This window comes from Tilletiopsis washingtonensis (genome assembly GCF_003144115.1).
Source record: "Tilletiopsis washingtonensis strain MCA 4186 unplaced genomic scaffold FA09scaffold_17, whole genome shotgun sequence".
NCBI classification, from domain to species: Eukaryota; Fungi; Basidiomycota; class Exobasidiomycetes; order Entylomatales; genus Tilletiopsis; species Tilletiopsis washingtonensis.
This window is the reverse complement of record NW_020312014.1, coordinates 374,052-400,377: the sequence shown is the minus strand read 5'-3', so window position 1 is coordinate 400,377 and position 26,326 is coordinate 374,052. Positions and strand designations below refer to the sequence as shown.

Sequence of the window (26,326 nt, the reverse complement as noted above, 5' to 3'; positions counted from 1 at the left end):
GCTGCGCCGAGAGGAGCAGCGCCTTCCTTCTCACCCTCAGCACCCTCGCCTCATCGCACAGCGACCACGCATCGAGCGCTCATCCGGCATGGTCCTCGAGCCGCCCGCACACGCTGCCGCCTCGCTCTCTGCCGCCGCGCTGGGCGATGCGTCGCTGCGCGTGCACGGCCGGCACCTGCTCGATGCGCACGGGCGCGTTGTCCAGCTGCGCGGCTTCAACGTCTCGGGCGGCGCCAAGCAGTAAGTACTGCGATGACCAGCTCGTGCGGCACTGGCTGAGTCGAGCATCTGGCAGGCCGGCACACCCGCACACGCTCTCACACGAGTATGCGCCCGCCTTCTGGGAGCACGAGAGTGTCTCCTTCGTCGGGCGGCCCTTCCCGCTGGCCGATGCGCCGCTGCATCTCGCGCGCCTGGCCGAGTGGGGCCATCCGCTCATCCGGCTGCTCGTGACTTGGGAGGCGCTGGCCCACGCTGGTCCGCGCACGGCCGACATCGACCTCGAGTATGTCGAGTACCTGGAGCGTTTGCTCGAGCTGTGCGACGAGCACGGCCTCAAGGTCGTCGTGTGCGCGCACCAGGATGTGTGGAGCCGCTTCTCGGGAGGCAGCGGAGCGCCGGGCTGGGTGAGTGGCACTTGCTCGTTCTCCAGCAGCTGCTGAGCTGACAGATGGACAGACCTTCGCCACTGCGGGCCTGGACATTAGCGCCTTCAAGGACACGGGCGCGGCCTACGTGCACTCGGTCGCGAGCCAGGAGGTGGAGAAAATTCAGCCTAGCCGGGCAGGCAAGGGCAGAGAGGAGCCTTCCGGCCCCTTCGTCTGGCCTTCGTGCGTGCACCGCCGGATTGTGCAGCTCCTGCATCGCTGACGCGCCGTGCTTCTCAGCGGCTACCAGAAACTCGCGGCGTCGAGCATGGCCACGCTCTTTTGGGCGGGCTCCATGCTGGCGTGGAAGCTGCGCGTCACGCGGCAACACCCAGAGACCGGCGACAAGGAGGAAGTCTCGATTCAGGAGTTCCTGCAGGACGCCTACCTTGATGCCTTCGGCCTGCTGGCGGATCGACTGGGCGGCAAGGCGGCGTGCGTTGGCTTTGATGTGAGCTCTCTCGCGCTTGCTATTGCGCGACGTTGCTCACCGGCGACTGCGCAGGTCATGAACGAGCCACATCGAGGTCTGATTGGCCTGCACGGCTGGCACGGCTGGAAGTGTGAGCACGAGCAGCTGCGGTGCCGCGCGCCTAGCTGACTCCACGCTTCCAGACGAAACAGACCTCCATGTGGGCCACTACCCATCGCTCTTGCAGTCTCTGGCGCTCGGCACAGGACATGCGCAGGAGGTGCCCTTGTGAGTGGCATGCATCGCGCTTCAGGCTCAAGTCTCATGCTCTGGACTCAGCTACGTCAAGTCGTTCCCGTTCCCGACACGCAAGACACACGCCTCGCTGATCGACCCGAAAGGACGGAGCGCGTGGCTGTCAGACGCACGAAAGGGCGGGCTCGGCGGCTGTGTCTGGGCAGCGCACGGCGCCTGGGCATGGGACAAGGACCGCAGCTCGCCGGTCGTGCTGCAGGAAAACTTCTTCCACCGCGACCCGCGGCCACCGGCACAGGGCGGCACTGGTGAGGAGATTGAGTGGTACCGCCACTGCTGGGCGCCGTTCGTGGACAAGTTCACCCGCCGGTGAGTTAGCATGCGAGGGCGTCTGGGCCGTGCAGCCTGACACCGCTCTTGAAGAATGCGGAAACGGCACCCTCACTTGCTCGTCTTTGCCGAGCCCATCCCGAACGAGTTCCATCCGCCGTGGCCCGCTGCCGAGGCGATTGACAGCTTCTCAGATGAGGAGAAGCGGGCATTCGAGGAGGCCAGCCGCAGTCAAGCCTACGCGACGCAGACACACATCGAGACCAAGCGGCCAGAACACTTTGTCTATGCGCCTCACTTCTACGACCTGAACGTGAGCCACATGCCCAGGCAGTGCCCCAACGAGCGCTGACACCTCGTCCGCCTGCGCCAGGTCTTGTTCCAGAAGTCGTACTCGTGGTACTCGGTCAACGTGCAGGGCGCGAGCCGCGTGAGTCGCTGTTGCTCTGCCGAGGACGAGCGAGCTGCCGCTGACACCTGAAGCAGGGCATGTTCATCCTGCGCGCTTTGTACTTCGGCGTCGAGGGCCTGCGCAAGAAGTGAGCAGCCGTCGAGATGTCGCATCCCCTCTGCAGAGGCTGACGTGCCGTTCAGCTACCTCCTGCAGCTGCGCAACATCGTCAGCAACGCTCAGCTCTCGCTCGGCGACGTGCCAGTGCTGATCGGCGAGGTTGGCGTGCCGTTCGACATCAACAACCGCAAGGCGTTCCTGACGGGCAACTACGAGAAGCAGGCGCAGCTCATGTTTGCGCTCGTGGAAGCGGTGCGTGTGCTGCAGTCTTCGCTTTTACGCATTGCTCATGGCGGCTGCTGCAGATGGAAAAGAACGGCCTCGGCTACACGCTCTGGAACTACAATCCGGACAACACCGTGGAGCACGGGTCAGTTGTGGCTCATCGAATTGTGCGAGACGCGCGCTGACCCCCTCGCAGCGATAACTGGCTCAGCGAAGACTTCAGCGTCAACTGCTCCTCCGATGCGGAAGCTCTCGACACGCAGAACCACTTGCAGGACGATAAGCTGTATCACGGCGGCCGCTGTCTCGACGCGATCATCGTGCGTGTTGCCCGGGCCTGTGTAGCTCCTCTCACTGACCCGCGAGATACGCAGCGCCCATATGCAGTGAAGGTCGCCGGCGTGCCGCTGAGCAGCGAGTGGGACCCGCAGCAGCTCATGTTCAAGATGCGCTGGAAGAACGCCGGCGAGCCCGGCGAGAAGGAGACGGAGCTCGCGCGCATCACCGAGGTGTACATGCCGCGCTTCTGGTTCGAGAATCAGGACGTCTCGGTGATGCTCACCGACGGCGAGTGGACGTATGACAGCGCGGTGCGTTCGAAGCAAGGAGCAAGAAGATGGTACCCTGGCTGACCTCGTCCTCCTGCAGCGCCAGTCGCTGTTCATCCAGCACGCCGACCTGCGCCTCAACGTCGCGCACGTCCTCATCGTGCGCGGCATGAACCCGCCGCCGCCGCCAGGCCGCTGGTACAACCGCCTCGGCTTCGCGGACTGGCTCGTGCTCGGCATCGTCGCCGCCGCCATGTGGCTCGTGCTGCTCGGCACGCTGTGGCTCATCTCGAGCGAGATCGAGAAGACGACGGAGCGCCGCCGCTTCTGGGAGCACCAAGAGCTCTAATGCACAATCGTCACCGCTTGCACCGTGTGAGGTCAGGGCTTGCACACTCGCGCCGCACACCACGCGTCGGGGCATTGCATACTTGTAGGAGCAGGAGGGAGGCAGGGTAGATCGGGACTGAAAGGGGGACATGACGCTGCAGCGACAGCGCAGGGGGGGCCAAGGGGGACAACTAGCTGCGTCGCGGTGGTGGTACGGGGCCATTAATGGCAAGAAAGTGCTACGTGGGAGGGTGAGGAAGAGGAGAGAGAGAGAGCGCGGCGAGCATTGACCATTGGATGACGAGTGACCGCGATCGCCCCGAGACGTTGTTTGTTGCAAGATGCGTGGCTTGAATATGGAGAACAGAGCCGGCCGGGATCATCGGAAGAAGAGGCTCGGCCGCAAGGAGCGCGCGTCTAGGCGCCGTTGCGCAGCTCGTGCTGCAGGTGCGCCGCGTTGGCGTCTGCAGCAAAGTTCGCAGCGAGCATGTGCTGCGAGCCCGGGCTCGAGGCGCCGCCCTCCGTCGGGCCGCCAGGCGCTCCGCTGTCCGTGGCGCCCGAGACGAGGCCGGCCTTCATGTGCGAGAGCAGGCGCTCGATCTCTGCCGGTGCCTTGGGCAGGATGTAGCGGCGGTTGCGCAGCAGCTCGAACGTCGTCAGCAGCAGCGCCCACGGGTGCGGGCGGTTGACGATGAGGCGCTCCAGCAGCACGCGCGTGATCTGCTCCTTCGTCGAGGCGTCACCCTCGTGACCCTCGCCGTAGAGGTACAGCAGCAGGTAGCTAAAGTACGCCGAGTGGCTGTTGGGGTATCGCAGCTGGTTCGCCGCAGCCGTGAGCAGCAGGTAGCGACCTGTGGGACGTGGAGTGAGCAAAGATTCGGCTGCGGTGCAGGCGCCACGCGCTGGGCTCACCTTCCGCATCCAGGTCGTCGAGGAGCTGCTGGAACACGTCGATGCCCACGTCGACCTGCGCGTTGCCGTTGAGCAGGCCGTCTCGCTGGATCGCCGCGATGCCGACGTAGAGCACGAGGGCGTTGATGAACGTGACATCGTAGCGCGACTCGCCGCGCGCGTAGTCAATCTCGCGCGCAGCGTTGGCTGGGCTAACGACGGCGTCCTTCAGGCTCGTGAGGAACGAGGCAGGGGCACGGTCGCGCAGGTACGCGTCGAGCGCCGCCTTGAACGCCGGGCTGCCGCCGCTGCCGCCGCTCGGCTGCGCGCCGGCAAAGAGCGGCGCCTGCTGCGGCTGCTCGAGAGCCGAGACGTAGTCGGACAGGATGACGGGCGCCTGGCTGATCTCGGGCAGGCGGTCGATTTTGAGGTTGGGCGTGAACGGGTCGGGCAGGCGGTGCTGCCGCGACGGGAACGCCGAGAGCACGAGGTTGCGCAGCTGGATGCACGACGGCGGGATGATGTCGCAGAGGCTGTGGTGGTAGTTGCAGAGGAACTCCGGGAAGTCGTGCAGCAGCACCAGCAGGATGCGCAGCGTGCCGCGGTACAGGCTGCGCGACGTGTCGCGCAGCTCGGCCGTGCGCAGGAACGGCGCAAGGAAGCGCAGCAGGCTGGCAAAGAGGCGGTGGAACGCCGACCAGCCCTCCTGGCGCGCCGTGCTGCCGACGAGCTCGGGCGCACCGAGCAGCTTGGGCATGAAGAGCCGGTGCGACATCAGGCTCATCCACGAGAAGGTGAAGCTCGGGAAGAAGCTCGGCTGCAGCGTGTTGAGCGTGTTGCTGATGGCCAGCAGCGCCTGGAAGTACGTCAGGTGCAGGCTCGACTCGGCCAGGTGCAGGTCGTGCAGCAGGCTGCTGAAGAGGCGGAAGAAGGGCTTCTGCTGGAAGTGCGGGCCGAGCTCCTCGTGCGACTGCGCGAGCACAAGGACGACAATCGAGAGGATCTTGGTCAGGTAGTGCACCTTGGCCTGCTCGTTGTTGGCGCCCGTGGGATCGGCGTGGTACTTGATCATGAGCACGATGAGCTTCGAGAAGGCGTCGATCGGGCTGAAGATGCCCGTGGCGAGCGAGCCGCCGACGGCCTTCTGCTTGATGTAGCTGTCCACGCCGACCTCGGCGCACACGCGGAAGAACATCGACGAGATCTCCTCGCCCTTGAGGATGCCCTGCTGCTGCAGCTGCGTCACAAAGTCGATGAAGCTCTTCTCGGCGTTGGGCGACTGCTGGAAGAGGCGCACCCACTCGGCGAAGCAGTATGCGAGCTGCTCGCGCAGGGCAGAGTTGCCAATGTCCGTCTTTGCCTGGCTCAGCTGGCCGTCCTCGAGCTCCGCGAGGAAGTGGCCGGCGGCATCGGTGGCCTTGCCGCTGCGCGAGGCGCGGCGCAGCGCCTCGATGGTGTGCACGAGCTGGCCGCGCGTGGCGCAGGCCGGCTCGCGCAGGCACTCGAGCGCCAGACGCGCGGCAAAGTCGACGACGCTGGGGCGCAGGTCGCGCGCGATGAACTTGGACAGCTGCATGTCCTGCTCGACGATGTTGATCAGGCCAGCGCGGATGAGGCCGACGGTGACGGGCACGTTGAACTTGCGCTCGTCCTCGGCGTAGATGAGCCAGGCGGTGACCTCCTTGGCGACCTTGATCGACACCTCGCACAGGCGCTCGAGCAGGATCGTGAAGATGTCGCGCGCGATGGCCGTCTCGCTCTTGTACAGCAGCTGCACGACCTTCTGTGAGAAGGCCAGGGCCGTCTCGTCGCGGCTCACCGACGCGGCCGCCAGCATGGGCACCTGGCGCACGACGAGGCGCAGGTCGTCCTCGGGCGACAGCGTGGCGATCGATGCATCGGGCCCAGCCTGCTGCAAGAGGCGCTCGAGGTCCGCAAGGCACTGCGAGAACTTCTCGAGACTCTGCTGCGCACTCAGCGAGCCACTCTCGAGGAGGCCGCCCGGAGGAGCGCCGCCCGCCGAGGCAGGGTAGCCATCAGCACCGGCGATGCCAGGCGGCGCGGCGGCAGCGCCACGCTCGCCGTCGCTGCCGAGCAGGCCGGCCGGTGCCGCGCGCGGGATCTTGCCAAAGTCCTCGTACACGCGCAGCTGCTGGGGCTGCAGGCCATCGGGCTTGAGACGCAGCAGATCGGGCAGCGTGGCGGCATACTGCGACGTCGTGAGCGCCTGGCTGTCCCAGTAGTAGCCTCTGCCGCGCGCGCGGTGGTCGCGGCGGCTGGCAAAGGCACTGGCCAGTCCTTCGTCGACCTCGGGCAGCGCCTTCTCCATGGCGGCACGCTCGATCACCGAGCAGGCCAGCTCCAGGTTGTCGCCCATGATGACGACGAGCGCCTGCTCCGGCAGCGTCTGCTCCGTGAAGCCGCTCTGGAGGAAGAGCGTGCGCGCGTGCGTCACCATGCTGATGCGCAGCGGCTCCTTGCACGTCACGAGCGCCAGGCTGCCGGCGAGGTTCTGCGCCATCTGGTGCGCGCCCTTGCGCATCTTGCCCTCGTCGCCCTCCATGGCAAAGTCCTTCGTGACGAGCTCGCGCGTCGAGATCGAGGCGATCGTGACGGAGCGCTCGACGACGGGCGCGATGATCTCGCGAATCGCGCGGTCGATTGCGACGTACACCATGCGCTTGAGCGTCGCGTTGTTCGCGAACAGCGTCAGCTGCGGGCTGATGACCACGTAGTGCGCCAGGCTCTGCAGCATCAGCGCCAGCGAGTCGGAGTACGCGTGCGCCGGCGCAGCGCCGCTGGACGGCGGACCATTCTGCGGCGGGCCAGCGCGAGCGCGCTGAGCGGCGCCGGGCCCGTAGCCCGCGCCGCCGGCGCCCATCGACAGACGCTCGAGGTCGTGCGCAAGGCCGCCAGCGCCGCTCTGCTGCTGGTGCTGGCCCATCTGTCCGTGCGAGGCCTGCTGCGCGAGCTGCTGCTGGTGCGCGTGCTGCTGCGGGAACTGCTGCTGCTGTTGCTGCTGCTGCATCTGCTGCTGTTGCTGCATCTGCTGTTGCTGGTGCTGCTGCTGCGCTGCGGCCTGCGCGGCAGCCTGCGCCTGCTGCTGAGCCTGCTGGTGCGCAGCGTGCTGGGCCTGCTGCTGCTGCTGTTGCTGCTGCTGGAGTTGCTGCTGCTGTTGCTGCTGCTGCTGAAGCTGCGCCTGCTGCGCGGCGGCGGCAGCGGCTGCCAGCTCCTGCGGACGGTTGCGCAGGATCGTCGTGGCCTGCACCTGCTTGAGGTCGATGCTCAGGCTCTTGCACAGCACCTCGATCTCGAACTTGAGGTTCAGCTTGAGCTCGGCGTAGTGGTAGAGCTCCACGAGCAGGCGCAGCACCGCCATGAGCCACGGGTTCGGCGGCACAAAGACCGTCGAGCGCGCGCACTGCTCCAGGACCTTGCAGACGAACGGAATGGCGACGATGAGGCGGTTGCTGTCGTAGCCCTGGATGAGCAGCTCCTTGAAGGCAATGTTGCGATGGCGCACAGGCTTGTTGCGCGCGAGCGTCAGGCCGCCGAGCCAGGAGCCGAGGTTCTTGAGCAGCGTGCGCTCCGTCGTCGACTGCACCGTCTTGTCCGAGTTGAGCAGCGCCTTGACCTTGACGAACGTCTCGTGCAGCACGTGGTGCAGCAGCGTCGCAGCATCCAGGCCATCGAGGAACTGCGTGTAGAGGCCGTGGTTGTTCGGCTCGATCGACACGCGCTGCAGCACGAGGTACGAACTGAACCAGTGGTGCAGGTCGGGCGTGATCAGACGACGAGCTTCGACCAGCTTCGCGTCCAGGTTGCTGGGCGACAGATTGTTCAGGAGGAAGAGGATGCGGTCCGACGTGTCCTCGGCCGGCTCGCGCTGCTCCTCGGCGTCGAGGATGGGGTCGACGTTCAGCGCCGTGAAGGGCACCTTCTCCTCCTCGGGCGCCGCCGACAGCTCGCGTCCGTCGCCGCCGCCGTTCTGCTGCTGCTGCGGAGCCTGGCCGGACATTGCCGCGCGCACCATGCGCGCGATGTCTGGGTGCGACTGCTGCACGTGCGGCAGCGCCAGGAGCGCCTGGCCGAGCTGCGGCCACTCTGGCAGGCGGTCCTGGAAGCGGAGCAGCGCCTGCAGGCCGAACTTGAACATGTTCGACTCGGGCGCCTCGCGCAGCGCGTCGAGCACGTAGCGGATGGCGATGCCGAGAGGGATGTAGTCGATCAGCTGGTGCTGGATGAGCGAGCCAAAGACGACGGCCGTCATCGCCAGCTCGCGCGGCGGGTAGTAGAGGTCGAACCAGCGGTACTCGTCGAAGAGCGTGTGCACCATGCAGGCAAAGATCTGGTGGTCGCGCGGGTCGTCCGACGCCTTGGTGCGCTGCAGCAGCGAGACGACGTCGCTGATGCTGATCTCCTCCTCGTACATCTGCCGGTACCACGAATCCGCCTGCAGGAAAGGGCGTCAGCAGCTGGCAGCGAGTAGGGCAGCGGCACACACGCACCTCTTCGTGGATGTCCTGCGGGAAGGTGACGACGTGCAGGCCGGGCTCCTGCGCCTCGGCGCCGGGCGCAAGGTTCATCAGGCGCGGGTGCAGCTGCAGGCAGAGGTTCCGCACGACCTTGAAGTAGTCGATCTCCTCTGCGCTCAGGCTGTCTCCATGCGCACGCAGCACCCGCAGAAAGACCGCGACGGTCTGCACGGTGAGGGGCATGAAGTTCTGCTCGGCCTGCGGGTCCTGCTTGGCCAGGTCGTCCTTGGCCTTGGCGTCGAGGAACTCGAGGCAGGCGCGCACAAAGACGCTGCCGTGCGCCTGCATGCTGTCCTGCAGCCACTTCTCAAGGTTGAGGTACTCGCGGCGCGAGGCCAGCGCGGCCACGTCGAGCGCAAAGTAGAACGGCCGCGCGTCGAGCAGCGCATCGAGGATCTTGAGGTCCTGTGCGACATCGAGCAGGCGCGTGATGTTCATCGCGTTCTCGACGTAGAAGCCGCGGAACGCGTTCAGCAGGTAGCCCCGGTTCGTCTGCCAGATGCGCAGGAACACGAGCTGGTGCGACGGGTGCCCGGCGAAGAACATCGACAGCAGCTTGGAGGCGAGCTCGGCATGCACCGTCGTCCAGGGTTGCTGCGCGAGGGCGAGAGGGGTGAGCAGCGCATCGCGAGAGGCAAGGCAAGGAGACCCACCGGAATCTGCACCAGCGCCATGAGCACGAGCTCCGCGCTCGACTTGACGGCCTTCTCGAGGATCTCCGTCACGGCGATCCGCACGTCGTGCTCGTCGGTATCGGCGATCTGCGTCAGGCTCTCGATGAGGTCGAGCGAGTTCCACGAGCTGTTCTGGACCTGCGCAGCCAGGCTCTTGACGGTCTGGCTTGCATTAGCCACGTCGTCGACCGAGACAATGCGGCGGCCCGGAAGCGCCAGGAAGGAGAAGGCATCGGCCGGCAGGGCCACAAGGCCGCCAAGGATCTGCAGCTGGCGGAAGCGATGGGCCCACGCGCCCCAAAGGCCAGCCACGGCCGGCGACTGCTGTGCGTCACGAGGAGCGGCCAGCAGCGCTGCGGCGAAGCCGTTCCAGTTCGAGCCTGGCGCAAGCGTCAGGCCTTCCGGCACGTCGAGCAGGCGCACGGCGCGCGACCAATTGAGGTAGCGCGGCGCGATGCTGCAGATGGCGCGCACGACGCAGGCATAGTCCGTAGCGATGCCGCCTTCGAGCTCGTCCGGCGTGACGCTCAGCAGTCCGCCGAGAATGTCCGACACGGTGCCCTCGTCTGGCGGCGCGTTCTCGGACATGCCGAAGCGCGACAGCACGGCGCGTGCGACATCGACGCTGGGCACGCCGTCGGGGCCGAGGTCTGCGAGCAGGTCTGCCACGCTGCGCATCGGCGAGAAGCTGAAAGAAGCGAAGATCAGTGTCAGCCGCTCAGGGCGTGGTCTTGACGCCTGACTCACCGCACGTTCGGCAGGGTCTGCGGCAGCACCTGCGCAACGCCCTCGGGCCCGACATGCTCGGCCACAGCGCGCACAAGTGCGCGGCGATGACGGCGCTCGAGCAGGGGCGCTTCGGACCCGTTCGAGCCGTCGGAGAGAAGGGGCACCAGGAAGGCGGCGAGCTGGCTCGGAGAGAGGGCGCCGTCGCCAGAGCGCGGAGCGCGCTGTCTCAGCGCGTCAAGTGCAGACTCGAGCACGGCAGCCGACGACGGAGCCGAGCCGCCGCCGTTGCCAGAGATGCCCGGCGGCGCGCCCGAGCCATCGTGCATGCTGAGCGCCGGCGCCGCAAGCTCTGCGCGGCCGGGGGCGCCGCTGCTGCCCGCACGCGGCTGCTGCTGCTGCGGAGGCGGCGGCGGCAGCTGCGAGCGCGGCAGCGAGGGCACGTCTGGGCGTGCAGGCGCGGCGAGGCCGGCGACGAGAGGCTTGAGGCGCGCTAGGAGCGCCTCGACGCCAGCGAGAGCGGGTGCGGACGAGGCGGACGAGGCAGCGAGCTGCTGGACGCGCAGACGCTCGTGCTGCACAGCCGGGACGAGGATGTCGTCGCGGAAGGCAGCGCCGTGCTGAGAGCAGAGCTGTGCGCAGCGTGTCAGAAGCCAGGCGGCGATGGGTGCGGCGGCTGCCACTCACGAGAGCGAACTCGTCGAGGGTGCGCTGGAAGACGGGCTCGGCGAGCGAGGCGAGGCGGAAGTGCACGTGTGCAGCAAGCACAGCCGGGAGCTCGGCAGCCACCGTCGCCGCAAGAGCAGCGGAGAGGGGCGTGCGGCTGCGGCTGGCGCTGCGGCTGTGGCTCGTGCTGCGCTGGCGGCTGGGCTGCGGCAGCACGGCGGCAGCAGCGGCGGGCTGCGAGGCGTTGCGCAGCGCGGCGGCTGGCGGCGGCGGCGTGGACGGCGGACGGCGCACGCACGCAGGAGGAGGAGAAGCGCGGCGGCTGCGTGCTGCGCAGGGGAGCAGTGCGCAGGCGCAGGCAGCGAGACGGAGCGGAGACGCGGGGAGGGTGAGGGTGGTGCGAGCGGAAGAGGGTGTCGCGGCTCGCGCTGACGGCTCGACGCGCGGCGGCGACGCCGTGCGAGACGAGCGCGGCCGCGTGGAGTGCCCGCGTCCGCCTCTGCCCTGCGCCTGCCCGCCGGGTCACGAGCCGCCCGCACCGCTGGCGCTCCGCCGCGCAAGCGCCCCGGTCATGCGCGTCCGTCCCCTCCGTCAGCGGTAAGGCCCGAGCCCGCTGCCGAGCCTCGATGCCTCTTCGTCGCCGCGAGCTGTGTCTCTGTTTGGCATGAAAATACGAACCATCAGGCCTGCGCCGCGTAGGCAAGGGTGCCGCCTATCTCGGCAGCTGGCTCCGTATGCTGGCCCTCCGCGATCACGAGCCGGCTCCGACCGTGCGCCGGACATCGATGTCACCCTGTCGCACGACTTCAGAAGCAAGAGCAGAGCGAGCCGCGAGCGCCTGTCTCGCACCAGAGACAGCTCGCTCCAACCGCTCCGTTGCGACCGACATCGGGTCCGGGCGATATGCCTCGCCTTCGCCTTGCTACGGAGGTCGCCGGCTGATGCTGCCCCTCTCGCTGCTGCTGGCTGTGCTGGCGCTGGCCGTGCGCCGCAGCGCAAGACGTGGCAGTCCGCTTCTCTGAGCGACGGCTGGCGGGGAGTCGCACGCGCGCGCTGCCCGGTCTGCCAGCCAAGAGTGTTCCCACGCTGGCGCTGTCAATTCCGCGGTGCGCGTTGCTGTACCTGCGCGCGACGCGTTCGCTGTTGGGCTCGAGCGATGCTCGATGCGCTGCACCCTCGCCTCCACAGCGTCTGCCTCTCTACCCTCACCGCAGCCCCGCCATGTCACGCACCTCGGCGCACACGCCCCTGCCGGCGCTCTCGGCGCCGCTCACGCTGCCGCTCAAGGCGCGCGTGTATGCGCGCCAGTACGCCGCCCTCTACCACTTCCGCCTGCGCCGCCTCGCCCACGCCAACGGCCGCCTGCGCAAGCGCGCCACGCAGGGCTGGCGCCTCGGCAGCGGCGCCGCAGAGGGCAAGAGCAAGAGCACGAGCAAGCGCAAGGATGACGCCGACGACGAGGGCGAGGGCTCGGCGGCCGGCGCGCACATGCTCGAGCGCCTCCTCGACATCCGCCCGGGCCAGATGGTGGCCGTGTGCGGCGTCGTGTACTGCAACATGCGCCTCAAGCCCGACGTGCTCGAGGACCTCACGCGCGAGGTGCGTGCTGCAGATGGGTGTGCCTGTCTAGTCCTGGTGCTCACGCTTCCTGGTGCAGCAATACCTGCCGCCCATGCCTACGCGGACAACGTACGCCGATGCTGCGACCGACGAGGTGTTCCTGGAGGACGAGAGTGGACGGGTGCGGCTTGTGGGCGATGGCGAATGGCGTGCGATGCTCGTCACAGGTCAGTGCTTCCAGCAGGTCTCTTCTTGGGTGCGCGACTGAGGCGCCTCCCACTCAGGCATCGTGTGCGCCGTGCTCGGCACCGAGACGCGAGCCGGGGACTTTGACGTGGCCGATGTCATTTTTCCCGGCCTGCCTCCGCCGACTGCAGGCCCGAGCACAAGCTCGGCAGACAAGGTGAAGACAGAGGCTGGCAGCAGCAGCGAGGGGCCCGAGGCCGGCGGCTGGGTCGCCCTCGTGTCTGGCCTCGAGGTGGGCGATGGCACCGGGCAGGAGGAGATCGGCGAGGACTGGACGACGAACGCGCTGCGGGGCGAGATGCTCGCCGAGTGGCTGCGCGGCGAGATTGGCGATGAGGAGGTGAGTGGGCCTTGAACTTTGCAGCAAGGCCGCCGTCTCACCAGACCTCGTCCAGGAACGCGAGCTTGCGTCTCAAGTGAGCGCACTCGTCATTGCTGGCAACTCGTGCGCGGCACCGGCAGCGCCGAAGACCGTCGAGAACAAGGCTGTGAGTCGCGCAGAGCCGGCGATCTTGCAGGCACATGCTGAAGTGCTCGCCATGCTGCTGCAGGGCAAAGCCCGCGTCATCTCTACCACTGCCCTCGACGCACTCCTCGCCGAGCTCGCGAGCGCCATGGACGTCTTCATCCTGCCCGGGCCCAACGACCCGGCCTCGCTCTCGCTGCCTCAGCAGGCTCTGCATTCCGCGCTGCTGCCGCGCGCCTCACGATGGAGCGGCCTGCACCGCGAGACGAACCCGGCGTGGTGCGGCGTCGGCGGCTGCACGTGAGTCGCATCACGCATGCTGTACAGACCGCATCGCTCACGCCTGGCTCCAGACTGCTCGGCACCGCCGGGCAGAACGTCAACGACCTGTTCAAGTACGTCGAGCAGGCTGAGGAGAGCGACCGGCTGCGGATGGCCGAGCGCACGCTCGAGTGGGGCCACGTCGCGCCGACAGCGCCCGACACGCTGTGTGAGTACCGCTGCCTCGCGCGCGCTTGCTCATGATGCTGACGTTGCGGCGCAACAGGGTGCTTCCCATTCACCGACCGCGACCCGTTCCTCATCGAGGCAGCGCCGCACATCTACTTTATCGGCGACCAGCCGAGCTTCCAGACCAGCCTCGTCTCCCGTTCGTCGCTCTGTGCATATCGTGCCCACGCCTCACGCTGACGTCGCTTCCCGTCCAGATGCCGAGGGCCATGATACCCGCGTCGTGCTGCTGCCCAGCTTCCGCGAGACGGGCACCGTCGTGCTCGTGCACACCAGCACGCTCGAGGTGCGCTGCGTCCAGCTGGACCTGCAGCTGTGATGACATACCTGCACAACACTGTCGACGGCTTCCAAGGGGGCGGCCACTCTGCTCTGGTCTGTCGAGGCGCAGCCGCTCGCGCAGTCATCCCGTCGTCAAAGGAGCGCAGAGGGCCGTGCTTGTCCTGCGCTTCCGCTTCACCCAGCGCTCCTGTCTGTCCTGCATCTCCCGCTTCTTCTGCCTCGCACCTGTCTCGCGTACCGTGTCGCGTTCAGCAGCTGGCATTGCTGTGCTGCTCGAGCACAGATCCCCTGAGCTCCCTCCGCATCTAGTCCCTTCCCGCCGGTATCCTCCTCCATCCTTGCCTTTAGAAGGGCTTGTCGGAGTCCGGCGTCTTGTCTGCAAGCACGAGCGCGTCAGCGGTGAGCGTGACGAGGCACAGGCAGGCGACGCACCGGCGTAGAAGTCGCTGTTGGTGGGTGCGCAAGAGCAGACAGAGTCCAGATCAGCGCTGTAACCCTCTCGCAGGTCAGTGCACAGCCTCAGACGCACCTGAGGATCGGGAACTTCTTCAGCACGTCCTCCTGGAAGAGCGGCACGCCGCTCAGGAAGAGCGTGGCGGCACCGCCGGCGCCGACACCCCAGAAGGCGAGCGACGGGATCCACCTGCGCGGACGCGTGTCAGCTTGAGGGGCCTCAACTCGCAAGCAGGACACATGTCGTCCAACGCTCTGCTTTGCAGCACCGCTGCTCGGCCGGTGCGCTGCATCTGTGTGGCCATCGTGGCTAACGCTTTGGCTGTGCTATCCCTACTGCTGGGCAGCACTCACTTGACGCAGTTCTCCACCGAGAAGCGCGCAACGTGCGGCTGGAACACGGGCTTGACGGGCGCACGGGCCGGCGCCGAGGCGCGGAGAGCGGCACGGACGGCGAGCGTGGGGATCATGGTGCAGCGGCGGGAGAGGGTATGGTGGGAAAGGAAGGTGAGGCTGACGGCGCCGCGAGTGTTGCCGATTCGCTGTCCGGCTTCCCGCGGGCGCAGCGGCGCAGGCACGCACACAGCCAGCCGCACGAGGCGCATCTGCGATGGGCGCAGTGCCGCGGCACGTGCCGCGCTGGCCCGGCCGCTCCCGTGCGGTGCGCTGCGCCGCGCCGCCGCCGCGCCTCCCTCTCGACCCCTCTTGATCCACGCCAGCATCAATCGAGCGAACGAGGCATCGACGGGCCACCAGCGAATGTCGAAGGTGCTCAGTGTCCGTTCACAGGCGCAAACGGGCTATTCAGCGCCTTGAGAGGCTAGCCAGGAAGTGGCGCAGGAGAATGCATCAGGCATGCTTCTCGACCCCGCCGCTCAATGCCCTCTCCTCGCACTGCTCAGCACGGCGACGAGGCTCAGGCGAGATGGTGTGTGCGGAGATCATGATATTGTCACAAAAAAGTCAGGCCCTCTACAAGACGGAATCGAATGCCGAGTCACTGCTTAGTCGAGCTCCTCCACCGACGGCTCCGAGGCGCCGGCACCGGGTGCGCCGCCGGGCATGCCGCCCGGAGCGCCGCCGGGTGCGCCGCCGGCCTGGCCGTAGAGTGCCGAGAAGATGGGGCTGGTGACGCTCTCGAGCTCCTTCTGGCGCTCGTCGTACTCCTCCTTGGACGCGCTCTGCGAGCTCTCGAGGAACTCAATGGCAGAGTCGACGGCCTTGGTGACCTTCTCCTTGTCCTCGGCCGAGATCTTCGACGCGATGGCCTCCTCGTTGAGGCTGTTTTTCGTGCGGAAGGCGAACGACTCGAAGTTGTTGCGCGCAGCGATGCGGTCAACCTCCTTCTTGTCCTCCTCGGCGTACTTCTCGGCGTCGGAGACCATGCGCTCGATGTCGTCCTTCGACAGACGGCCCTTGTCGTTGGTGATGGTGATCTTCTCGGCCTTGCCCGACGACTTGTCGGACGCCGACACGTTGAGAATGGCGTTGGCGTCGACGTCGAAGGTGACCTCGATCTGCGGCACGCCGCGCGGCGCCGGCGGGATGCCGGAGAGCTCGAACTTGCCGAGCAGGTTGTTGTCCTTCGTGCGGGCACTGGGGAGGAGGTGTGAGCATCGCGTCGGCTGCGCATCTGCACTCCATCAAAGACTCACCGCTCGCCCTCGTAGACCTGGATGAGCACGCCGGGCTGGTTGTCGGCGTACGTCGAGAAGACCTCGGACTTCTTGGTGGGCACCGTCGTGTTGCGCTTGATCAGCGCCGTGAAGACACCACCGGCCGTCTCAATGCCCATCGACAGCGGCGCGACGTCGAGAAGGAGCAGGTCCTGCGTCTTCTCCGACGTGTCGCCGGAGAGAATGGCGGCCTGCACGGCGGCGCCGTACGCGACGGCCTCGTCGGGGTTGATCGACTTGTTGGGCTCGCGGCCGTTGAAGAAGTCGCGGAGCAGCTTCTGCACACGCGGGATACGCGTCGAACCGCCGACGAGCACGATCTCGTTGACGCTCGCCTTGTCGATCTTCGAGTCGCGCAGCACCTTCTCGACGGGCTCGATGGTGTGCGAGAAGAGGTCGCCGCACAGCTCCTCGAAGCGCGCGCGCGTGATCGACGTGTAGAAGTCGACGCCCTCGAAGAGCGAGTCGATCTCGATGCTCGTCTGGGCGGCCGACGAGAGCGTGCGCTTAGCGCGCTCGCACGCCGTGCGCAGACGGCGGAGCGCGCGTGCGTTCGTCGTCAGGTCCTTCTTGTTCTTGCGCTTGAACTCCTGCACGAAGTGCGTCACGAGGCGGTTGTCGAAGTCCTCGCCGCCGAGGTGGGTGTCGCCCGCAGTGGCCTTGACCTCGAAGATACCCTCCTCGATGGTCAGCAGCGACACGTCGAAGGTGCCGCCGCCGAGGTCGAAGATCAGCACGTTCTTCTCGCCCTCGCCCTTCTTGTCGAGGCCGTACGCGATGGCGGCGGCCGTCGGCTCGTTGATGATGCGCATGACGTTGAGGCCCGAGATGACACCGGCGTCCTTGGTGGCCTGGCGCTGCGAGTCGTTGAAGTAGGCGGGCACCGTCACCACGGCGTCCTTGACGGTGCCACCGAGGTACGCCTCGGCCGTCTCGCGCATCTTGAGCAGCACCATCGACGAGATCTCCTCGGGCGTGAACGTCTTCTCCTCGCCCTTGTACTCGATGGTGATGTTCGGCTTGCCGTCCTTGCTCACGATCTTGAACGGCCAGTGCTTGGCGTCGCTCTGCACCTCGGCGTCGTCGAACTTGCGGCCGATGAGGCGCTTGGCGTCGAAGACGGTGTTGTGCGGGTTCATCGCCACCTGGTTCTTGGCGGCATCGCCGATGAGGCGCTCCGAGTCGGTGAAGGCGACGTACGACGGCGTCGTGCGGTTGCCCTGGTCGTTGGCAATGACCTCGACGCGGTCGTTCTGCCAGACGGCGACGCACGAGTACGTCGTGCCGAGATCGATACCTGCGTGAGGGTCAGCAGATGCGCGGTGGCGGCGTGGGCGCGGCGCTGCTCACCGACGGCCTTGGTCATGATGGCGATTAGGTGTGGGGCTCTATGTGATCAGGGTATGGGATGCGCGAGAGCGAATGCGATGTGTGTGTGTGTGATGCAGGCGTGAGGAGTGAGAGGCGCTGCTGGTGGGGGTGGTGTGCGAGAAGTGGATGTGTTGTCGAGCGCGAAGGACGTCCGGCCGCCGCCGTCTTGAGCGTCGTGCGCCGCCTGCGCACAGACGGCGATCGTCGCCGGTGGAAGCACGGCACGCGAGCAGTGTGCGCGCCATTACGCGCGCCTGCAGCGTGGATGCGAAGCTTCCACTCGGCGCCGCGTCGCGCCGCCTGCTGAATTTTCTCGGCCCGGCCGCGCGGCGCTCGCCACCGCGAGCCTTCGCGCAGACGCGAGAAGCGCCTCGACGAGTCCAGCGCCGCCTCGCTGCGCCTGCATCTGGCAAAGCAGTCGAGGGCGGCACTGCCGGAGACCGGCAGAGAGCGTCGGACCGTGCCGCAGCCGTTGCGAGGTGACGGCGCTGAGGTGTGAGAAAGGCAGAGTGGCTGATGAGCTTGACTGCGCAGCCGGAGGACACCCCGCGGCTCCTGCGCGCCGTTCGCACGTCTTGTCGCCGAGCTGGTCAAGGGGCGACGCAGGATGCACGGTGAGGCTGCGAGAGGTGCTCTGACAGCAGTCTAGTAGCCAGCCCTCAGCTCGCACCTGCAACTGCGGCCTCACGGGCGAGCAGAGGCGGCGGATGGCTAGGCTGAGGGCGCTGCAGAGCCGCGCGGCTCGACGTTCCCACGCTCAGGCGTTGGGTGGAGGTGCCATGCCGCCCCCCCCTTCTTCTTGCTCTTGACGCTGCTGCAGTGAGCCCAAGGGCGCCTCGCGGGCAGCGGACTGTTTATGCATGGGCCTCAAAATGCAGCAGTACTGTAGAAGCTGCCCCAGGCCATCTTCTCGCTTCTCGCTGAGGAAGAGATGGCCGTGTGCGGTGACGAGGCAGATGCCGAAATGGCCGTGCTGCCTAACTCCCATTCCCGTCTCTTCTCCTCATCACCAGCACCGACGATTGCCGCAGGGCCTGCAATCTGCGAGCCACTCTTTGCTCACCTGCACATCTTCTACCTCGTCATCACTGGACTCGGAGGTGAGAGTGGAAGTACAGCAGAAAGGACTCGCTGTGGCAGCCGGCCGGCCCGTCATTACGTAAGGCGGATGCACCCTGACGCGCCGGGCGCGGCGTGGGGCGACGTGCGCTGCGCAGCCTCGCGTGGCTCCACCTTGTGCTCGCTGCACCTGCGCTCCCGTCTCCATCCGCACCCACCGCCGCAAGCCATGGCGCCCCACCCGCTGCCGCACCGCAGCAGCAGCAATGCCGGCGCACTCGCCGCCGCCCTCGTCTTTCCCATCGGCGTGCTCGTGTGCGGCGTCGTGACGCTGGCACACTCGGCCGAGGGCCTGCTGCGTGCGCTGGCCGCCGTCGCGCGCCGCGCCAAGGTCGACGAGGCGCTCGTCGCGCTGCTCACGGCCGGTGCCGAGTGGGAGGAGGTGAGTGCACGTGAGATGCGTCTGTAATGCGGGCGTGCAGCTGCGGGTGGCAGGGTGAAGGTAGTCGGGGCGCCTCTCTTCGCGCAGGCCGCCTCTGAGCGGTTATACTTACGCCGGGCGGGCCGCTGGACGAAGGAGTGGCAGCCGTGAGCGTGCGAGCTCTTGCTCCGCTTGCTATGCTCTGGCTCCACTTGCTATGCTCTTGCTCCACTTGCTATGCTATTGCGTCAGGACCGTTTGCCATCACGCCTGCGTAGCAAGCTCGCTGATCGCTGCGTCCCGCATGGACTGACCCTCCTGTCCAGCTCGCGATCGTCATCGCCTCGCTCATCCAGCACCGCCCGGCGCTGGCACTCGGCAACATTCTCGGCTCGGCGCTGGCCAACATCGGCATCGGCTTCTCGCTCGGCCTGCTGTGCCTGCCGCGCTCGCGCCTGCCGCGCGTCTTCTCGCACTCGGCGCGCGTCTACACGCGCGTGCAGTTTGTGCTCACGCTGCTTGTCGTCGGCGTACTCGGCGCCTTCCTCGGCGTGGCGCCGGCGGTGCCGCAGAAGTGGACGCACGTGCTGCAGGGCCAGCAGCAGATCATCGGCGGCGCGCTCATCGCCGTCTTTGTCGCCTACGTCGGCATCACGGCGCGCGCCATCTACCGCGGCGCGCTCGATGCGCCCGAGGACAGCGACGCCGACAGCGACAGCGACTCGGCCGGCTCGGATGCCGACAGCGACGACGACCGCAGCGAGCACTCCTTCGTGCCGCCGGGCCTGGCTGCGGCCGCCTCGGGCAGCGCCGTCAACCCCACCACACCGCTGCTGGCGCGTGTGCGCGCCCGTCCGCGCGTCTCGATCTTCTCGCACATCGCGCGGCTGCTCTTCTCGCTGCTGCTGCTGTGCCTCTCGAGCTTCATCGTCTCGCGCGCCGTGTCGCAGCTCGGCGACCTGCTGCGCCTCGGCGACACGCTCGCCGGCCTGACGCTGCTCTCGCTCGCCACAACGCTGCCCGAGGCGCTGCTCGGCCTCGTCGCTGGCAAGCTGGGCCGGATAGACGTGCTGGCTGCCGCGGCCGCCGGCGCCAACATCTTCCTGCTCGGCGGCTGCCTCGGCGTCGTGCTCGTCTTCCCCTCGCCGGCCTACCCGAGCGAGTCGGCCGGCGAGCTGGCGGCCATGCGCGGCGGCCACGTCTCGGCGGGCGCCGTGCACGCGCGCGACCTGCTCGCGCTGCTCATCGCTAGCGGCCTGCTCATGGCCATCGTGCACACGCGCGCCTCGCGCGCCTTTGGCGCCGTGCTATTCGCCAGCTACGCCGCCTACCTCGTCTGCGAGGTCGTCGTCTGGAGCCGAGGTGTGGCGCACTGACAGGAGGAACGCCGGAGAAGCAATTTATGTGTCTGACTTACGCCCACGCTGCGCCGTCACCTTATTGTTGCCCCTGATCAGGGCGCCGCGTGCCGCAAAGCGGGGCCTGCGCCTCACAGTGTGGACCTGGCGCATGATCCATGAACCCCCGCTCGCCTCAAGAAGGGCGGAGCAGCCGTGCCAGATCCTAGCTCCTCACATCCATCTCTCTCTCCCAGGCCGGTCCTTGACTCTCTCGCTCTGCAGCTCGCATCCCAAGACCGTGTCCCTCTCGCTCGCCTCACACATCGCATCTCACCCTGCTCTCCCCCTTCGCTTCACTCAGCCGGACTGCCTTTCTTTACACTCCACTCTCTTTGCCTCTCATCCCCCACTGCACCTCTCCGCCATGCAGATCACCTCTCTCATGCCCGCGCTGCTGCTGCTGCTCGGCGCCGCACGCCCGACTCGCGCCGCACCTGTGCCGCGCACGCAAGACCTCGTCTTCGCACACGCCGAGCCCAAGGAGCTCGACGACGGTCCCACCGCCGCCGAGGCTGCGTCTCGCGACGACGAGAACGACGCCGCGCTCGCGGAGCGCAAGCAAGCTCGCGCCGCGCAGGACGAGGAGGAGCAGGAGAAGCTGCCGCGCCGCTCGCTCCTCGAGCCGGCTGCTGCTCCGGCCTCGCAGCCGCGCAACCGCATCACCTACTACACGCCCGACGCCCGCGACGTCGCCGAGGCGGCCGCCCGCCGCGCCCGCATGCAAGAGACGGCGCAGCGCGCCCTGTCGGGCACCGTCGAGGCTGCCGAGGTCGTCAATGCCGAGCGTGAGTCTTCGCCACGTGGAAGCGCGAGCAGCATCCCCTGATAGCCGTCGTCCGCAGTGCGCGTCGATCCCGTGGCGCTCAAAGCAGCGCCGCTCGGCCGCCGCAACCTGGCTCGCGCCTAATGTCGTCCTGATTGAGTCGTGACCAGTCACTCTTCGCCGATGTCGTGAACTAATTGTGGCGGGGTATGAAAGATGTGTGTGTGTGGGGTGACTTGGTGTTGTCTCGTCATGCCGGCGGGTCGTCGGCGGCTACTGAAAGGGCGTCATGCCCGTGCGCGGGGCGTTCATCTCTTCATCGTCCTCGCTGGGGGCATGTCAGTCGAGGTCCACATCATGCCAGCGAGGGCCTGGCGACTCACTCGTCCATCTCCCGCTTCCGTCGCGAGGAGACAGCATCAGACATATCGGCACCCGCGTAGGAGTGCTGAGCGCGACTGAGCGCCTCGAACTCCTGTATCTGGCGTCAGCCGCGTGCGACATCGAGACGTGCAGCCATGCGCACCTTGATCTGATTCAAGAAGCCCTGTGGAGGACGCGTGAGCACGTATAGCACGAAGCACTGCTGCAAGACTTACAGGATTGATGTGCATGCAGTAGCGCCTCGCTTGGACGTGTGCCAGCGCGGCGTCGAACGTGACTTGATACCGGTCCATCAGGTACCTGCGGAGGACACGGCGTGAATATGCTGCGAGGCGACTGGACGTAGATCGCAGGGGCACAAGCCTCGCCCTTGCGAGGCCACGCCGCCAGCCTTGCCCCACTGCCGCACCACGTGCCCTCCCACATCTGCCGCACACTCACATGACGACCACCGCCGGCGCCCTGCTGATGCCGCCGTCGTCGTGCACAAGCACTTGGCCGCCGCGCGCCAGCTGTTCGTCGATGAAGGCGCGGGCGCGCGGCAGGAGGCGGATGAGGTTCTGCGTGTCCTGGTCGGCGACGTCGTCGAGGACGAGATAGACGAAGTGCTCGGGAAAGCGCGGGCGCACAAAGGGCGTCCTGCAGCGCTTGCATCAGACCGAGACGCCCGACACGCATGTCCCCGCCCAGCGGCACTCACTCGTGCGGCGAGCGCAGCAGCAGCAGCGCCGTGATGCCGGCGGCAGTGAGGCGCTGCAGATCCTTGCCCGCCTCTGCGGGCCCGAGATAGAGGGCGGGTGCGACGGCCTGCATCGAGTGGCGCATCTCGTACCTGCGCATGCGTGAGCGTCGGCAGCGCCAGGTGCGCTGAGCACGCGCAAGCAGCCACGCACCTCCACTCGGCCGGCTCGAGGGCGAGGCTCTGGGGAAAGGCGGCGGCGCCGGCAGCAGCAGCGGCGGCGGCGGCGGCGGACATGCCGCACGGTGGGTACGCGGCTGGCGCGTGTGTGCTGGCTGAGGAGCGTGCTGCGGGTGTTGAGGAGCGAAGGCAAGGGCAGAGCAGCCAGCGAGGCGCAGCGTGCAGGTGGCCCCTTGTCCGGGGCGCCGCAGAGCCGCGGCGTGCGTGCCGCGGCATCCGGCGCGCCCCAGCCAGGCGCGCATCTCGGGTGCGCCGTGCGCGTTGCCAGACGGCCCAACGCAGCCTCCTCGCCCGCCCGCCTCTTGCGTCCCGACCGTGACAGCGCCCGGCGCAGCAAGCTCCTCGACGCCGCCGCACCGCACCGCACACGCCGTCCTCCGCTGCCTCTTCCTCGCCCTCCTGCCGCCATGGCGCTCCTGCTGCGCGGCGCGCGCCTGCGCCTCGCCGCCGCCGCGCTGCCCGGGCCGGCGCGGCACATGAGCCTGCTGCCGGCACAGGCGCGCGCCCTGCTCCACGCAGAGGTCCCCGCCCTGTACACGCCCGCCGAGCCGCCGCTAGCCAAGCGCTCCCGGCGTGCCGATGCCTATCTGCCGCCGCTCGAGTCGCGCGAGCCGGCCGAGCTGGAGCAGCGCTACGTCAAGATGAGCCCGACGGGGCGCCATGCCTTCCTGCGCGCCCAGGGCGGCGCCGATGAGAGGTCACTCCAGCCAGAGCTCGTCGTCGCCTCGCTCGCCGAGCTGCGTGCCGGCATCCAGTGGCTCAGCGCGCAGGCCCACGTGGACGGGCGGCCGCCCGTGCGCCTCGCAGCCTCGCAGCCGCCGCTGCTGCGCCTCTCGCGCTTCACGCGCCCCAGCTTCTTCGACGTGCGCCTCGACATCGACGCCGCTCGCGCGCCCAACAACGGCGTGCTCGGGCCCGAGATGCGCCTTTCGCCGGTGTACCAGCGCCTGGCCGATGAGCCGCCGCGGCAGGTGACGCTGCCGCCGCTCGTGCTGCGCGTGCCGATCGACGTCTCGCCGCTCCTGGCTCATCCCGTCCGCTCCTTTGCGCCGCTCGGCGAGGCGCCCGCCGAGCCCAGCGGCAGCGATGCAGCGCTGCAACAGGTCGCCACGGCCGCGGCCGAGCGCGCATTGGAGGCCCTGACGGCCAGCGACTGGGCGCGCTCCTTTCCGGAGACTGCGTACCGCGCCTTCAAGGCGTGCGTCCAGCAGCTCGTGACGCTGTACTGGAAGGCCGACGGCGAGCGCTTCACGATCAACCTCGGCTTTGCGCTAAAGACACCCGACGGGGCCAAGATCGATGACAAGAATGTGGTGCAGAGCAAAGGCACGGTTCTTCTGAACAGCGCACAGCTCGACTTTGACGACTTCGCCGCAAACCGGCAGCCAAAGATCAAGGCGCTCTCGCGCGACGCCAATGAGGTGTGGCCGCCTGTGTATGCGGAGGCGAAGAAGCGCGGCGAGAAGGCGGCACGCGCGCAGGAGCGGCGCGAGAGAGAGCAGATCAGCACGCCGCCCGAGGAGCCCCTCTCCGAGGCGCGCCAGTCGCGGCCATCGCTGCGTCGGTCGGCGTACGGACAGGCCAATTCGTTCCTCGAGCGGCTCGCCGACGAACAGGGTCTCGTGTACCGGCAGCACATGGGCAACATCGGACTCTTTGGCTACGGTGCTGGCATGGGCATGGGCACCTTTGATGGCGTGGTCGACGAGGGCGGGCATGTGAGTGGACGGGCGCAAGCAGCGACTGGCACTGCCTCGACAACTGACGCCTGTGCAGCCGGCAAACTTCTTCGACGGCGGTGGCGGTGCGTCGATCCAGAACTCCAAGGCGGCGATGGAAATCCTGAGTCTGGACAGAAGCGTGCGCTGCATCTTCGTCAATAGTGAGTCATTGCAAGCCCTGCGAGCCCGGGCCTCGCTCATGTGACTTGCGCCTAGTCTTTGGCGGCATCACGCGCTCCGATCTGGTCGCGCAGGGCATCCTGCAGGCGTATGCTGAGTTCGGCATGCGCCGCATTCCGCTCGTCGCACGCTTCCGCGGCAACATGGCCGAGGAGGCAAAGGCGACTCTGGCCGCCGCCGCTGAGCGGGGCGAGATTGACGCGACGCTCATCGACGACTTCCGGTCAGCGGCACGAGAGGCGGTGCGGCGAGCTGGGCCGTTCATCGAAAAGCCTCCCGCCAAGGCGCCCAACGGCCAGCTTCGCTATGTGCGATATGGCGAAGAGAAGAGGCTGATGTCTGCGGTATGGCGGGCCGCGAAGCGGCCAACTGCCACTGCGCGCATGGCGCCGCCCGAGTCACGCACGTTCGTGTCGTCTGCAGCGTACCGGCAACCTCTGGCGCCGTTCCACTTCCTCACCGGCTACGCCTTTGCCGGCAAGCCGCGCGGCGCCGCGGCGCAGGAGCGCGACGAGGACCAGGATCTTGATCCGGAGGAGCGGGCCGAGGCGGAGGCGGAGGCTGCAGAGGCCCGCGCGGCGCTCATGGGCGAGGACGTGCCGCCGCTGCCGCAGCAGGGCTTCCCGTCGGACTCGGACATCGGGCGATGGCGCGACGGCCTGCTGAGAGAAGGTGACGCCGGCGAGGACGCGCTCACGGTCTCGCGCATGCGCGGCACGGAGGGCGAGACTGACGGCGGCGGAGACGTGCTCATCGCCGTCGCCGACGGTGTCGGTGGCTGGGCTGAGAACGGCATCGACCCGGCACTGTTCAGGTGAGTGAACGTGTGCTCGTGGTCGCCAAACGCACAGCTGACACCATTGCCTCCTCGTGCAGTCAGTCGCTCATGTACCACGCAACGGCATATGCTCAGCAGCACGTCGCGTGCCCTGACCGGCTTGACATCGACTCGGGCTCGCTTGGTTCGTCGAGCTCGAGCGCCTCTTCCGATAGCACGCCGCCTACCACGCCCGGCTCTTCCGCCGACGGCGCCTCGCACGGCGGCGCGCCGCTGTCGATCCTGGAGTACGCGTACGAGCGCACGCTCGAGCAGCCCGAGGTGCCGGCCGGCAGCTCCACAGCCACGGTCATCACGCTGGACTCGACCAAGGGCATCCTGCGCTCGGCCAATGTGGGCGACTCTGGCTTCCTGGTACTGCGCACGAGCGGGCGCTCCGGCAAGGCGGGCGCCAGCGGCTCAGCAGCAAGCAGCACCGAGGCGCGCGAGGGCGTCTTCTACGCCTCTGCGCCGCTGCAGCACGGCTTCAACACGCCGCTTCAGCTCGCCAAGCTGCCGCCGGCCATGCGGCGCTCCGGCTCCATCGACTCGTCGCCGCGCGACGCGCACCTCTGGCAGGCCCAGCTGCGTGCCGGCGACCTCGTCATCGTGGCCACCGACGGGTTCTTCGACAACGTCAGCACGCCAGAGACGACGCAGCTCGTGCGCTTCGTCAAGGAGAAGCACCACCAGACCTGGGTCGCCGCGCGTGAGAAGGGCACCGTCAGCGGAGACGCGGCCGCAGAGGAGCGCAGCCTGACGCAGGCCGTGGCGCACAAGTGAGTGCCGCCGATGCAGTGGACCACTGGCTTGCGGCGCTGACAACCGCCATCACACAGCCTCGTCCAGTATGCCGTACGTCTGAGCTGGTGATGTCGCAAGTGCTTCGCATTGCTCACGCCCCCTTTCCTCCTCTAGATCATGTGCATGCGCTCGCCGAACAAGCAGAGTCCGTTCGAGCGCGAGGCCGCGCGCCACGGCATCCGCTTCCCAGGCGGCAAGGTTGACGGTGAGCCCGAGTTGTAGCGTCGCAGCATATCGGCATCGCTGACTTGTTGTTGTCCGCCAGATGTGGCCGTGGTGACTGCGCTCGTTGTAGAGCGGTGAGGCTGCGTTGCGAAGACGACGGGCCCTTATTTGCGTCTCCGTCGTGTCATCCTACACTGTTGCATAGCTGCTCTAATCCACTGCACGTGTCGAGAGACTGCAGGATGCGCAGCGGATGCTCGTTCGGGCGCGCGCGAGCCAAACACCCGGCTGCGCGTGTAGCGCAGCACCAAGCGATGCGCTATGGGCCCGCAGTCTTGACGTGGTGGCACTTCTGCTGCTCCGGCGGCGGCGATGCCGC

The 26,326-nt window shown here is 67.6% G+C and overlaps 9 protein-coding genes across 9 annotated transcripts; 5 read left to right on the top strand and 4 right to left on the bottom strand.

The window, feature by feature from the left end:
* The first annotated feature begins 40 nt into the window (after positions 1-40).
* FA09DRAFT_331346 (glycoside hydrolase) lies at positions 41-3,378 on the top strand. The gene is made up of 15 exons (XM_025742985.1): positions 41-240; positions 296-626; positions 679-830; positions 888-1,098; positions 1,153-1,210; positions 1,263-1,347; positions 1,399-1,683; positions 1,738-1,957; positions 2,018-2,074; positions 2,131-2,183; positions 2,239-2,407; positions 2,461-2,525; positions 2,577-2,700; positions 2,755-2,970; positions 3,029-3,378. The coding sequence occupies exons 1-15, from the start codon at positions 89-91 to the stop codon at positions 3,275-3,277; spliced, it is 2,427 nt and encodes an 808-aa protein (XP_025596757.1). The 5' UTR covers positions 41-88; the 3' UTR covers positions 3,278-3,378.
* On the bottom strand, positions 3,339-10,463 carry FA09DRAFT_321124 (Not1-domain-containing protein). Its single transcript, XM_025741005.1, has 5 exons — positions 10,106-10,463; positions 9,338-10,046; positions 8,658-9,278; positions 4,171-8,602; positions 3,339-4,109 (listed from the first exon to the last, which is right to left on the bottom strand). Exons 1-5 carry the CDS (start codon positions 10,411-10,413, stop codon positions 3,676-3,678), a joined length of 6,504 nt encoding a protein of 2,167 aa, XP_025596756.1. The 5' UTR covers positions 10,414-10,463; the 3' UTR covers positions 3,339-3,675.
* A 1,469-nt stretch (positions 10,464-11,932) lies between these two features.
* On the top strand, positions 11,933-14,233 carry FA09DRAFT_362035 (hypothetical protein). The gene is made up of 8 exons (XM_025745429.1): positions 11,933-12,349; positions 12,408-12,537; positions 12,595-12,896; positions 12,952-13,044; positions 13,108-13,322; positions 13,376-13,512; positions 13,570-13,671; positions 13,730-14,233. The coding sequence occupies exons 1-8, from the start codon at positions 11,972-11,974 to the stop codon at positions 13,849-13,851; spliced, it is 1,479 nt and encodes a 492-aa protein (XP_025596755.1). The 5' UTR covers positions 11,933-11,971; the 3' UTR covers positions 13,852-14,233.
* FA09DRAFT_362034 (hypothetical protein) lies at positions 14,100-14,737 on the bottom strand (the record flags this gene model as incomplete). The annotated part of the gene is made up of 4 exons (XM_025745428.1): positions 14,100-14,190; positions 14,247-14,260; positions 14,344-14,457; positions 14,622-14,737. 4 exons carry the CDS (start codon positions 14,735-14,737, stop codon positions 14,159-14,161), a joined length of 276 nt encoding a protein of 91 aa, XP_025596754.1. The 3' UTR covers positions 14,100-14,158.
* A 296-nt stretch (positions 14,738-15,033) lies between these two features.
* Positions 15,034-17,446, bottom strand: FA09DRAFT_321118 (heat shock protein 70). The gene is made up of 3 exons (XM_025741004.1): positions 17,294-17,446; positions 15,923-17,240; positions 15,034-15,863 (listed from the first exon to the last, which is right to left on the bottom strand). Exons 1-3 carry the CDS (start codon positions 17,307-17,309, stop codon positions 15,272-15,274), a joined length of 1,926 nt encoding a protein of 641 aa, XP_025596753.1. The 5' UTR covers positions 17,310-17,446; the 3' UTR covers positions 15,034-15,271.
* A 1,156-nt stretch (positions 17,447-18,602) lies between these two features.
* On the top strand, positions 18,603-20,207 carry FA09DRAFT_362032 (hypothetical protein; the record flags this gene model as incomplete). The annotated part of the gene is made up of 2 exons (XM_025745427.1): positions 18,603-18,815; positions 19,121-20,207. 2 exons carry the CDS (start codon positions 18,603-18,605, stop codon positions 20,168-20,170), a joined length of 1,263 nt encoding a protein of 420 aa, XP_025596752.1. The 3' UTR covers positions 20,171-20,207.
* An 18-nt stretch (positions 20,208-20,225) lies between these two features.
* On the top strand, positions 20,226-21,247 carry FA09DRAFT_89786 (hypothetical protein). Its single transcript, XM_025745890.1, has one exon. It carries the CDS (start codon positions 20,304-20,306, stop codon positions 21,018-21,020), a length of 717 nt encoding a protein of 238 aa, XP_025596751.1. The 5' UTR covers positions 20,226-20,303; the 3' UTR covers positions 21,021-21,247.
* On the bottom strand, positions 21,093-22,369 carry FA09DRAFT_331340 (phosphatases II). The gene is made up of 7 exons (XM_025742984.1): positions 22,235-22,369; positions 22,042-22,173; positions 21,783-21,980; positions 21,557-21,641; positions 21,484-21,504; positions 21,341-21,432; positions 21,093-21,285 (listed from the first exon to the last, which is right to left on the bottom strand). Exons 1-7 carry the CDS (start codon positions 22,315-22,317, stop codon positions 21,231-21,233), a joined length of 666 nt encoding a protein of 221 aa, XP_025596750.1. The 5' UTR covers positions 22,318-22,369; the 3' UTR covers positions 21,093-21,230.
* A 218-nt stretch (positions 22,370-22,587) lies between these two features.
* On the top strand, positions 22,588-26,285 carry FA09DRAFT_331339 (hypothetical protein). Its single transcript, XM_025742983.1, has 7 exons — positions 22,588-23,978; positions 24,037-24,142; positions 24,198-24,975; positions 25,038-25,757; positions 25,818-25,833; positions 25,897-25,987; positions 26,048-26,285. Exons 1-7 carry the CDS (start codon positions 22,668-22,670, stop codon positions 26,083-26,085), a joined length of 3,060 nt encoding a protein of 1,019 aa, XP_025596749.1. The 5' UTR covers positions 22,588-22,667; the 3' UTR covers positions 26,086-26,285.
* The last annotated feature ends 41 nt before the right edge of the window (positions 26,286-26,326 follow it).

Excerpts from the sequence above, each read along its gene's own strand:
- FA09DRAFT_321124 (XM_025741005.1), bottom strand. The coding sequence starts at position 10,413 with ATGCACGATGGCTCGGGCGCGCCGCCGGGCATCTCTGGCAACGGCGGC. Across the intron at positions 10,047-10,105 it reads CAGACCCTGCCGAACGTGCG|CTTCTCGCCGATGCGCAGCG; the intron begins GTGAGTCAGGCG and ends CGCTTCTTTCAG. Across the intron at positions 9,279-9,337 it reads TGGCGCTGGTGCAGATTCCG|CAACCCTGGACGACGGTGCA; the intron begins GTGGGTCTCCTT and ends GCCCTCGCGCAG.
- FA09DRAFT_331340 (XM_025742984.1), bottom strand. The coding sequence starts at position 22,317 with ATGTCCGCCGCCGCCGCCGCCGCTGCTGCTGCCGGCGCCGCCGCCTTT. Across the intron at positions 21,981-22,041 it reads CTGCTGCGCTCGCCGCACGA|GACGCCCTTTGTGCGCCCGC; the intron begins GTGAGTGCCGCT and ends CAAGCGCTGCAG. Across the intron at positions 21,286-21,340 it reads CGGAAGCGGGAGATGGACGA|CGAGGACGATGAAGAGATGA; the intron begins GTGAGTCGCCAG and ends ACATGCCCCCAG.
- FA09DRAFT_331346 (XM_025742985.1), top strand. The coding sequence starts at position 89 with ATGGTCCTCGAGCCGCCCGCACACGCTGCCGCCTCGCTCTCTGCCGCC. Across the intron at positions 627-678 it reads GCAGCGGAGCGCCGGGCTGG|ACCTTCGCCACTGCGGGCCT; the intron begins GTGAGTGGCACT and ends ACAGATGGACAG. Across the intron at positions 2,408-2,460 it reads TGTTTGCGCTCGTGGAAGCG|ATGGAAAAGAACGGCCTCGG; the intron begins GTGCGTGTGCTG and ends CGGCTGCTGCAG.
- FA09DRAFT_362035 (XM_025745429.1), top strand. The coding sequence starts at position 11,972 with ATGTCACGCACCTCGGCGCACACGCCCCTGCCGGCGCTCTCGGCGCCG. Across the intron at positions 12,538-12,594 it reads GCGTGCGATGCTCGTCACAG|GCATCGTGTGCGCCGTGCTC; the intron begins GTCAGTGCTTCC and ends CCTCCCACTCAG. Across the intron at positions 13,672-13,729 it reads CCAGACCAGCCTCGTCTCCC|ATGCCGAGGGCCATGATACC; the intron begins GTTCGTCGCTCT and ends CTTCCCGTCCAG.
- FA09DRAFT_89786 (XM_025745890.1), top strand. The coding sequence starts at position 20,304 with ATGATCCATGAACCCCCGCTCGCCTCAAGAAGGGCGGAGCAGCCGTGC.
- FA09DRAFT_321118 (XM_025741004.1), bottom strand. Across the intron at positions 15,864-15,922 it reads CAGGTCTACGAGGGCGAGCG|TGCCCGCACGAAGGACAACA; the intron begins GTGAGTCTTTGA and ends CCTCCTCCCCAG.
- FA09DRAFT_331339 (XM_025742983.1), top strand. The coding sequence starts at position 22,668 with ATGGCGCTCCTGCTGCGCGGCGCGCGCCTGCGCCTCGCCGCCGCCGCG. Across the intron at positions 23,979-24,036 it reads TGGTCGACGAGGGCGGGCAT|CCGGCAAACTTCTTCGACGG; the intron begins GTGAGTGGACGG and ends ACGCCTGTGCAG. Across the intron at positions 24,976-25,037 it reads ATCGACCCGGCACTGTTCAG|TCAGTCGCTCATGTACCACG; the intron begins GTGAGTGAACGT and ends CTCCTCGTGCAG.